The sequence below is a fragment of the Sorex fumeus genome, unplaced genomic scaffold, assembly GCF_029834395.1.
Source record: "Sorex fumeus unplaced genomic scaffold, SorFum_2.1 ptg000098l, whole genome shotgun sequence".
Classification (NCBI taxonomy): Eukaryota; Metazoa; Chordata; class Mammalia; order Eulipotyphla; family Soricidae; genus Sorex; species Sorex fumeus.
Genome location: NW_026606155.1, coordinates 44,765,974 through 44,778,190, shown reverse-complemented (window position 1 = coordinate 44,778,190; position 12,217 = coordinate 44,765,974). Strand labels below are relative to the sequence as shown.

The 12,217-nt window shown below is 40.1% G+C and overlaps 1 protein-coding gene across 5 annotated transcripts in view; it reads right to left on the bottom strand.

Annotated features, from left to right (window-relative positions):
* TRIM9 (tripartite motif containing 9) overlaps positions 1–12,217 on the bottom strand; it is a 107,401-nt gene that overhangs the window by 41,378 nt on the left and 53,806 nt on the right. For all 5 annotated transcript variants that reach the window (XM_056134401.1, XM_056134402.1, XM_056134399.1 and 2 more), the window contains exon 3: positions 9,491–9,613. In XM_056134401.1, the coding sequence (XP_055990376.1) occupies positions 9,491–9,613 (123 nt within the window). The remainder of the gene's footprint in view (positions 1–9,490; positions 9,614–12,217) is intronic.

Here is a 12,217-nt window from a genome sequence, read left to right as displayed (position 1 = left end):
TACTGGAAGGTAAATCTTTTGTTTCTTGAAGGAGGAAAAACCTACTACTAGTAAAGTATATAAAAATGCAAGACTAGTAATTTACAGCTAATATACTGCTTCTCCTTATATATGATGCTTAGCTACAATGTTCCCAGAAAATATTTTTCTATTTTGGTAGTCTGCATATCTACCCTGCTAGGGAATGGAAATCTCAGCAGACACCGTTCACCACCCAGATGCCATCTGCCCTACAGTCATACATAACTAAATAATAAGAACGTGGTGGATCTGAGCACTGTCATTCAAAATGAGTCTGCTTTTGAGGAAGAATACGCCAAACTGCTGTGCTTATTTTCCAGAGCACTCAACTCAGAAGTAGTTTTATGACCTACATGTGCTGAAATAAATACTTTACTCAATCCTCATAAAACTTTATATCTGCTTCTATAAATTTCCTTCCAAGCAAGACTTATTAGATGCCAAAGTTATTGTGTGAGTGTTGTGACTACTGACTATACCCAAGAAGTTTCACTGTCACACTGCCAAGAGTGGGAGTTTTAGCAGCAGGGGTTTTGCTGCTGGCTCCTGTATTTTATGATTCCTTGAAGGACTCAAGATCTTTGAGGTTTTGGCTCTTAACTCCCATTCTTGAGAGAATTAATAATTCCACTGCAATGAATTTTGGCCATCATTTTATATTTAGCCAACATTTCACAATGATCACAATAGTTGATAAAATCACGGCTATTGGTTAGGTACAGCATTCCAGAAGCAGAAGTTTTGGGTGTGTTATAACTGACTTCTAGTTTCTGACATTAGCAAGATTTTTCACCTACAGAGGCCAGCCAGATACTTAGAATTTTTAAGAGTACATATATTAATAACCAAACAACAAACAAAATACAAGTGTTTAGAGAGAGTGATTTGTACTTTTAGCAATATAATTAATTTATTTTGCAAGCACATTGGTAACATAACAGGCAATGCATGGTAAAAATAACAAATATAATTATAACAATAGCAATAATGATTATAACAAAAACCAATGGTACACTAGGATTCAAAATCAAGGATTATGTAGATAACTGTAAATGGGACATGGAGGCCTTATGCAAATTTGAAAAGCTCTATAAACTTCTAAGACTCATGATTATCCCTTAGCATTTTTACTGAGTAACTTTATAAAGTTAATTTATAAACCACACATCAAAGTTAAAGATAAACTAGTTCTAGAATTCTTTTTCTTTTGGAGAATTCTAGATTTGAAAGACAACCAAGAAGACACCTACTACCTCATGCTACTCAACAGATGAATTAATTCTAAAACATTGGGGAGATTACTCATTTAAAATTATTGGAGAAATATTTCAAATTTTGACTGCTACAGAAATATACAGTTATTCTCAGGCCTACCAGAAGAAAAACGGTACTTGAAAAGTTCCTATAAAAATACACATACAAAACACTCATATATATTATGAACAGCACATTTTAATTTGAGCATTGATACAAATTTCTCTTGAGTACCATAGCCTATTAAGGACAGTTTGGGGCTCTCCTCAGCCAAAGAATATAAGAGATGATACAGATAGAACAAGAACTCGAGGGTTCCAGCTTACTCTGCTGATTGTGGCAATATTGCCTCAAGTTTGTAATATGACTTAGTAATGTTTCTTAAAATCTTAGAAGTGTTTTATCCCTTCCAGCAGCTTTCTGACATTTGCTTTAGTTACCACATCCTGAAAATAGATACTTGCCTCCTAGTGTTTTTTCCAAACCACAGAAGAGTATTAACTGTAATTTACATTTCAAACTGAGTTCCTAAAATATGGTAACATCTGCATATATCTCAAAGCCTTTATTTTTTTAAAAAAAGACTTTTAAAAATAGCTACCAAATGTTGTGAACGACTTCATGGGATGCTTGGTTTTAAACTCCTACCACTGAATAATTTCCTAAGTTTAGAGAAATAACACCACCTATAGGGTAATTCTACACTAGCAACTCTAGAATGGTGGAAAATAAGTAGGAGCACTTGTACAGTGAGCTGACTCAAACTTCTGTTGTCATTCTTGTTCAATGATAACAAGAATAACCATAGCTAGTTTTATTAAGTCTTGTGCTAAGTGCTTTCCAATGTCCTATATTTCATGTAGGGATGAAGGGAACTGAGTCACAGACTTGCCCAAAGTGGGAGGTTTGGAAAGTGGTAATATTCTGCTCACCGTGGTTTCCATGACACAGAATCCAGCTCTTAACTCCGCTCTCTCTCTCTGGTCTCAGAACCAGAGCTATTCAATCTGCTTAAGCAACAGAACTTTCAGAGAGGGACATGAGTAGATTACAAAGACTCTCTTTATATGCATTCACTTTCTAGTCTTCCAGCCTTTGAAATTTCTCAAGAAGAGAAACTTGCCAGAAAAAATACACACAACTCTCTTCTTTGTCAGCAAAAAGGAGGCCCCTGGAGAACTTGGCCAAAGGGAAGCGGAAGACTGTAAGATTATCTCTGCCAGACTGTGAGTGATGAGTTAGCCAACAAAGACAGAAAGAAGTACTGTGCTTGGAAGTGATGTCTATAAAAGGCTAGTTTTTTTCTCACACATCTGAATAGCTACAGAAGTGACAAGGAAAGGAAAAGGCAGGAGGAAAAAAAGCAGAGGAGGGAGATGTAGAGACTGGCATTGCTAGCTGTGGTGTCAGCACTGCTGGCTGTTTTTAGGAGCAGTGACAGATACAATCCACTGAAAACAGCAGAGAAACAAATAGTTCCAGATAAAAGACAAAACAACTTTGCTGCCATGGGGGACAACCAGCCACCTGACAAAGGTTTCTGTAGCCCTTTTGGATCTGGGGCAGGGAACACCACCTGCAGCAAGGTCGAGTAAGGGTAGGCAGCTGCCTCTGTGCAGCAGTCCTGAGCACACCCTTGTGCTCTACAGGGAACACATGGATCAATGGACTCTCAACATCTGTGTCCACTGCACAGCCTGTAACCAATACCCATAGTCTCATCCTGCAGAAGCAACAGTGATGAGGAAGAATGGGGGTGGGGGGGCATCTTTCACTCCCTTTGGCCTTTTTGCGATGGATACAGAAGCTTTCTCAAACTTTTCTGTTTCCTTCATTTTTTAAAAACATTTTAAAATTGAATCACACTGAAATATACAGTTACAAGGTTGTTCATGATTGGGTTTCAGTTCTACAATATCCCAAAACCTATCTCTTCACTAATGTACCTTTTCCATCACCAATGTCCCCAGTTTCCCTCCCAATGACCACCCCCCCATTTCCTCCCATTGCCTGCCTCTGTGACAGACAATTTCTTCTCTCTCTCTCTCTCTCTCTTTCTCCCTCTCTCTTTCTCTCCCCCGCCCTCCCTCTCTTCTCTCACACACTCTCCTCTCTCTTTTCTTTTGGGCATTATGGTTTGCAATACAGACACTAAAATTATCACATATATCCCTTTACCTACTTTCAACACTCAGTTCTTATTCAGAGTGATGTGATAGTTTCTTTTTTTTAATCCGTTTAATAGATATTTATTGTATTTTATGTGTTGATGTTTTATTGAATCACTTTGAGATAGAGCATTGCAAAATTGTTCATGATTGCATTTCAGCAATACAATGTTCCAACACCCATCCCTCCACCTTGTAATTTCCTAGCACCAGTGTCTCCAGTTTCCCTCCCAACCCTTCAAGCCACCCTTCATTCTAGCCTGCCTCTATGGCAGGCAGCTGTATTCTCTTTCTATTTCTCTTTCTCTCTCTCTCATTTTAAGCATTATAGTTTGCAATACAGATGCTTAAAGATTGTCATCTATATCCCTTTACCTGCTTTCAACACTCAGTTCTTGTCCAGAGTGTTTATTTCTAATGCGTACTGTCAAAATGGACCCTCCTCTATCTCAACTACCCTCCATTTCTTTCACCATCGACCAACTATTGACCAGTCCTTCTGGCCCATTTTCCCTGGCTTGAATATTACGTTTCATACTTATTTTTTATATCCCACAAATGAATGTCATCATTCTATAACTGTCCCTCTCCTTCTGACCTTCTGACTCATTTCACTCAGCATGATACTCTCCAAGTCTATCCATTTTTAGGCAAATTTCATTGGCTCATTTTTCCTAACAGCTGTGAAGTATTCCATTGTGTAGATGTACCATAGTTTCTTTAACCAGCTTTCTCAATTTTTGATCCCCTCTTCCATCCAGATGACTGACCTTAATTTTCTCTATATAGGAAAACTGGGAGTGGACAGGAGGCACAATATGACTTACTACAATAAAATGTTCATCATATTCTGTGTAAAGATGCTAGGAAAGTACATGACATGCTTAATAAAAGAGATTCTATTGGGAGAATGTAAAAATTTGGTTATTTGGTATTAAAATGGTGGTCCACTATTTATATTTTAATTTATTCATTTGTTTAGGGTCTTGGGATCACACCTGGCAGTGCTCAGGACTGACTACTGGCTCTGTGCTCAGAGATCACTCTTAGCAGGGTTTGAGGGACCATGAGAGGTTCTGAGTTGTATGAGTGCAAGGCAAGCACCCTATCGACTACAATATCTCTTTGGCCTCTGTTCCACTATTTTAAGGAAAAGAAGACCCACTTCCCATGTCATTCCCCACAGGCAGATATGGTTCAATTTCACATAGCTCCATGTGACTCAAATAACATTTTGGGTTCTGTGACCCAGTCCATGGCTCCAACACTCACATAATGTGCTGCAAGATTAGGAAGGTACATTATGCTCACCCCATACTGTACTTCTTCAAATAGGGGCCAGATTTGAGCTCTGAGGCCAGGTTAATAAGACTGGAATTGTTATGGTGCTATCATGTCATCACCTTTAGAATGGAGTAACAGTGACAATGACCTCATGGGGTTGCTGTGAGGAAGAGAGGAACTGATTCCTTCAATGCAGTTTACTGCCTCGGAAATGGGATCCCTAAATGCCAGTAATTGTTATTGTAAAAGCCAGGGCTTGGTTGCAAATGATGATCATTTTGTGTTGGTGGCTGGACAACTACGTAGGCTCATCTCTTGTCATTTTTAGATTAGTTCAGGTAAATGGAAACTTTAGAAGAATTTTCATTAAGGCCTAATATGACTCTCTTGGAGAACACTCTTTACAGAGTAAGTCTATTTCCCATATTGTTGCAGCTAAATATATGACTGATGCCCACATGCTAAAATTTTTAGGGAGGTTTTGAGGTAAAAGAGAGTATCTTTAATATTGTCTCCAAAGTGCCTGGGTATCTCAGTCAATAGAGCATGATACTCTCATAATCACTGTCACTGTCCTCCCGTTGTTCATCAATTTGCTCGAGCGGGCCCAGTAACATTGTGAGACTTGTTACTGTGTTTGGCATATCGAATACGTCACGGGGAGCTTGCCAGGCTTTGCCATGTGGGCGAGATACTCTTGGTAGCTTGCCTGGCTCTCCAAGAGGGGCGGAGGAATCGAACTCGGGTTGGCCATGTTGGCTGCATGCAAGGCAAATACCCTACCCACTGTGCTATCGCTCCAGCCCACTCTCATAATATTGTCCCCAATTTCTTCTCCATGTTTCAGGAATTACTACATACATCATTACTAGATAATTTAGCTTCTTAAACTATGCCTGTGATGACCCCCTGCCCCTCAATTGGGGCTTGTGTAACTGAATGTGGGGTTTCAAAAATTTTGGCAATAGTAAAAAGGCTATGAACATGCAAAGAACAAAAATTACCTTAACATCAACCATGTAATGAATCTAAGATGTTTCTAGCAGTGTTTGTCTATATTGTATTTATTAGGCAATAGAGGCTGTGAATGGACCTGAGCTAGAGAAAGCCACCAAAATAAAGCCACCAGCACTGTGTGAACAATGCATGGACCGAGGGAAACCCCCAGCAAGGCCTGATGCTTTTGGATTACAGTCAGGTCCAGTGCAATGAACTCCGGGACTTGAATTCTTTCTAAGATGAACTCAAGGGGTCTTCCAGCCAGACACACCACCAGGAAATAGTAAAGGCCACTCTGGAACGACCATTAAGATCCCCAGACTTGGCTGTCCAACAATCCACATAAGCTGAGGCTCTGAAAATAAAAGCCTTGGACACTTTTTTCCTCCTCCAAACTCCTGGTTCAGATTCAACTTGAAGAAATGCATTTTTTTTTCTACCAGGAAATTTATTGTGACTCCCTCTGACCAAACTACACTTACTGTCTTCCCAGGGACATTCAAAGAGGCACGCTGATGCTGTGCCAGCAGAGGGCAGGTCAGCCAACTTCATTATGGCAGGCACAGCCCTTGGGAACCATTTCTAGCTTGGATCACCGCACAACCTCCTTGGAGTCATAGTCCTGACATCTCCAAGACAGTGGGGGAAGGTTCATATTCCAGCCACATTTCTGCCTGGACTTTACTGGCCAGACTGTGGGAAGGAAGACACTGTATGTCTCAGAATGTTTTGAGGAGCAACAAGCAGGTAGGTCATGGAGGAAGAAGCTAGAGCACAGTTTTTGTTTTGTTTTGTTTGGTCAGGTGGCTTGCCCTGTCTTCCTGGCAGAGACCTGGGAACTCAGTGCTTGGGGCGGTGGGAGGGGGGAGGGGCGGTTGTGGGGTGGTGGTGGATGGACACAAGTGAAGAACCAGCTGCTCTACTGCTTAGGGCTAAGCCTTGACACTCACTCTCATTGCAGATCTTGCCCAGAGCTCAGGCCCCAGTGAGAAACAGGGTTCTCATTAATTTTTTAATTGAATCACAATAAGATTACAAAGCTTTTGTGATTGGGTTTCAGTCATACAATGTTCCAACACTCATCCCTTCACCAGTGTACATTTTCCACCACTAATATCCCCATTATCCTCCACTGACCCCCCCCCCCCCCTACACACACAGCCTATCTCTAATTAGGGCAAGCACTTTAATCTATCTATCTATCTATCTATCTATCTATCTATCTATCTATCTCTCCCATTTTGGGCATTATGGTTTGCAATACAGATACTGAGAGGCCATCATGTTTGGTCCTTTACCCATTTTCAGCACATATCTCTCATCCAGAGAAATCCCTTCCAACCACCATTTTCATAAGGGTCCCTTCTCTATCCCAACTGCTCTCTCCCCAGCCCTTAAGGCAGGCTTCCAACCGTGGACCATTCATCATAGTCCTTGCAAAAAAAATTAACTCAGACCTCTGTCTAACACCAAGCACAAAGGTCAGATCAAAATGGATTAAAGAAAATAGGTAAAGGGATATACAAGACAGTATTTCAGAATCTGTACTGCAAAGCACAATGACCAAAAGGTGAGAGAGACAGATAGAGGTAGAGGGAGAGACACAGAGAGAAGAGCCTGCCATAGAGACAGGTTGGGGGTGAGGTGGAGGTGATGGGAGGAAATTGGGGTCACTGGTACTGGAAATGTAAGCTGGTGGAGGGATGAGTATTGGAATACTGTATGACTAAAACATAATAATGAACAGCTTTGTAAGGGTCTATATCACAGTAATTAAATTGAAAAAAAAAACAGGATTAAAGACCTCAATATCAGACCTGAAGCCATAAGGTACGTGGAGGAAAACATAGGCAGAATCCTCCATGACATTGAAGATAAAGGCATCTTTGAAGATGAAACACCACTGATCAAGCAAGTAGAAGCAAAGATATACAAATCTATATTTAGCTAAGAAGCTTCCGCACCTCAAAAGAAATGATGATCAAGATACAAATAGCCTAAAGAATGGGAAAAATTATTCACCCAATAATCATCAGTAAGGGGTTAATAAGACATACAAGGCACTGGTAGAAATTTATAAGGAAAAAAAAAACCAATCCCATCAAAAAAATGGGAAGAAGAACAGAAACTTCCTTAAAGAAGAAATATAAATGGCCAAAAAAGCACATGAAAAAATGCTCTACATTGCTAATCATCAGGGAGAGAAGGATTCTTTTTTTTTTTTAATTTTTTATTAGTGAAATACCATGAGGTACAGTTGTAGATTTACAAATGTTTGTGCTTGGGTTTCGATTATACAATGATCAAGTACCTATTCCTCCACCAGTGCCCATTTCCCACCACCATGGATCCGAGTATCCCTCCCACACCCATACCCCCCATCCCACCCTGCCTCTGTGGCAGGGTATTCCCTTCTGTTCTCTCTCTCCTTTTGGGTGTTGTGGTCTTCAAGAGAGGCATTGAGTGGCAATCGTGTTCAGTCCATAGTTTACTTTCAACATGTATCTCCCCTCCTGGGAGGATCCTCCAAACACCCTTTATTTGGTGCTCCCTTCTCTATCTGAGCTGCCCTTTCCACTAGAATGCCCAGCTGGCCTCTAAGCCATGGAGTAATCCTCCTGGTATCGATCTCAGCTATTCTTGGGTATTAATCTCCTATTTTGTTACTTTATGTCCCCTAGATGAATGCAATCTTTTTATGTCTATTCCTCTCTTGAAGAAGGATTCTTATCTTGTTTCTCATCACCATGGACAAGGCATTGGTCCTACTCAGAACTTCCTTGTCACCAGCTATTTGACCCAGATCCTTTAGCTGCACTCCTGTTATTCGTTCTGAATTCTGTCCCTGGTTTTACTACTAAAATAACTTTCTTTTAGAAATGGAATATTCTCTTGTTTTTCAGGGACTGGATTCTGTTCCAGCATACTAAGGAGAACTGCAGCATATGAATGAGCCTGCACCCCTGAGGTTGTTCCATTCTATGTTGTTAACTCTAACAGACAGACAATGGTCTGGCCTCACTTCTCCTTCCAACCCAGTTCCAGGTCAATACTTTATTTTTCTCACACCACCCTCACTTCCTGGCTTAGTTGCCATATATGTAGATGTCTGCTGAGTGCCTACTTTGAAGTTCTCTTCTGCTGAACTACCTGTCCAGTCTGTGTTTACCTTATTGCCCCACCCTTATGGGGGATAAGATGTCTGCAGGAAGAACAATCCTGCCAATAAGTTCCCAGACTTGTAATCAATTGCTATTATTGAGGGATGAGAAAAGTTTATGCAGCTTTTTTAGGCACACCAGTTACTTACAATGTTAAGCAAATCTTAATCATCTTCTGGAAAGAACAGACTCCATTTCTCCACTCAAAAATGTACATTTATTTCTGAATAGTCACACTATGCCTGTCTAAAATTGCAACGCCTTCTCCAGTTCTCCTTAATTTTCCCATCTCCTTCTCCCTCAGAACCTTTTTCTTCCATATTACATACTGTACTGACTTCTCTTATTTACTATTTAGCCATCCTGCTAGAATAGGAGCTCCATGAGAGTAGGGATTTTGATGTATTTTGTTATGCCTGCTCAGAGTAATTCTTAGTCCGGAGACATCACTGAACCAGTAGGGGTGAGATGATGCAGTGGGTAGTGTATGAAGATATGCTTTGCTCCTTGATGGACAAGCCACCAGCACCCAAGGCTATGGCCATTCTGGTTCCTAGAAACGCACATGCTGGGTTTCTGCTCCCCCCACCACATAGCACTCACCTTCAGCTTGTGCTCATGCTCCTTGTTGACACGTGCAAGCAGCTGGGCTTTCCTTCTGTTGAGGGCATCAATGAGGGCATCACACTGGGCCACCAGGCAGGCTTCAAACTCCACACTGTTCTCCTGTGAAAGAGCATACCTCTCAGCCTGGATACTCCTACAACTCAGGCCTCCAGGGGAAATGAAGCTCTCCACCCATTTACAGAGTAGCGATGTTGCCCAAAGAGAATGAAAAGAAACTGTCCACAATATGCATTTGGCAATCAAAAACTGTGTGAGGGATGGGGGTGGGAGGGATACTGGGATCCGTGGTGGTGGGAAATGGGCACTGGTGGAGGGATGGGTATTTGATCATTGTATAATTGAAACCAAAGCACAAAATTTGTAAGTCTACAACAGTACCTCATGGTGTCTCACTAATAAAAATTTTTAAAAAATGGTGTGTGTGTGTGTGTGTGTGTGTGTGTGTGTGTGTGTGTGTCGGCAAGGCAAATGCCTTACCAGCTGCACTCTCTATCCATACTCTCAAAAAAACCTTTAAAATAATAATTCAGGGCAAAAGTACTTACCTTTTTTTTATTAAGGAAGGCACATAATGAGTTCCAGTAGGTAATCATGCATGTAGCTAGTGTAAAAATAAGACGTGAAATAAGACGTGAACACACAGGTTGTAGGGGAAAGGGCATCATGTGACTATGAAGCCGTAAGTCAAGTAAATGATGTGCCATGATGGTTAAGTCAAAGGCTGGATCTAGATTTTACTTGATTAAAAGCTTTATATGCTATAGACAGTTTCTTTAAATAAGCCTTTCACTAAAAGAATTCATGGACTGGAGTGATAGCATAACAGGAAGGGAGAGCTCTTGCTTTGCATGTGGCTGACCTGGGTTCAACCCACAGCACTGCATATGGTCATTTGAGCCCAGCCAGACCCCTGAACAGAGAGTCAGGAGCAAGTCCTGTGCACTGCCAAAACAACAACAAAAAATTAGTAAGGGTTAATTAAAGGTTAATTAAAAATTATTCTTTCAGTAGGTTACATATATAATTTTGACTCTTAAACCATAATCTGAAAACAATTATAATTTACAATTAATGAAGGGCAGAGCACTTACACATTCCCTAGTAACATTGAAAACTGAGCATCTAGCTGAATCATTGTTAGCTTTGGTAGGGGGTGTTGCAAGGAAGGAACAGCTTAGTCTATTAAAATTTAATTTATTTCCCAAAGTATTATTTCTTAATAAAATAATACATTCATTGATAGGTATTTTGTAGCTAGTTTGAAATGAAATATGTTCTTTGTATTAGACCTTCATGACTTTGTATATTACCTTCATGACTGAACAGTGATGTTCAGTTGTTAAGTTTTAGCTTTCATGGTTAATGCTTTTGGGTTCTTATAGAAGTTATTTAAGAGCTTTCTATGTCCCAATGTAGTTTAATATTGGGAGAAATGGAAGGGCCTTCTTCAGGTCTGATTTAGAAGTGAAAGAAAGCTTTTATCTAATGAAATGCTTAGGTGTAGAGGAAAGCTTAGTACATTTTATGCTAGTAGAAGCAAAGAAAGAACTGACTGATAAGCTCTATTGCTTTGGAAAGGAAGTATGCAACTATTAGGTTATTAGGGGACTAAAAGTTGTATTAAAATGCTCATGAATGTCAAGAGGGCAAAGAAATCACTGTGAGATGTTCTGAGAGGTTACTTATTTTGGAAAATATCCTGAAATCCATTTCTGGTTTTCCATGGTTTAAATGTTAGTTTGGAAAACCAACAGACGAATAGCTTGGGCTATCTCTGTGAGGCAAACCTCAAAATATAATAAGAGAACTGTACAGAAGGCTATTGTTTTAGCATCTCATGTAGTTTATTATAGTGCCTTCCCTTCAGCTACAGTGGAGAAATGATAAACTTTCAAATACTGGGTGACAAGTTAGTAATTGTGTCTAAATAAGGCAAAAATGAAATAATAATTACCAGGGAATCATGATAAAAATTACTTAATTATCTAATTAGAGAAAGAAAATTATTATGAAAAAGGAAAAAAGGAAAGAAGGAGGGAAAGGAAGAAGGATGAGAGTGAAAAAAAGGAAAAGTGTGACCTAGTTTTACCATTAAATACAAATATAATCATTGCAAGATGTTTGGGGAATCTATGCATTTTTAAGTCAATAAAATGACTGAATTCATAAAGAGGCTTCATTGCAAATAACCAGAATTTGAGAATTAGGATCTAGAGTGGAACAGAGAAATCATTTGGCCCCCATGTTGTGTTTCTGGGATATTAGAAATATGTAGACATCCTTCTTGCCCTGCCGAGACCACGAGTTCCTCCCCTCCCCCGCTGAGCAGCTCTTCAGCACGGCCATGGCCCCAGAGGCACACAAACCAATCTCGGAACTACATGGCTTTTGGCAAAAATTCCTCCAGACTTAATTAGTAAAATATCAGAAACCTAAAATTGCGTGGCCACTATATCAGCCATGCGACTTCATATAGTCTTCATGAACAGCAATAGAAAACAAATTATTTCACAGTGCCTTTTCAGCAGGTTTGATTGTTGGGGGAAAATTCCAAACAATAATGGTGCATCTTTTGCTGAAATAATGAATGTAATCAAAGTAGAGAGAGAGTTAAGTGGAAATCATCTGCTTCACAGGCATGAAGAGGGGTGGGGTGGGGGGTATATTGGGGTTCTTGGTGGTGGAAAATATGCACTGGTGTAG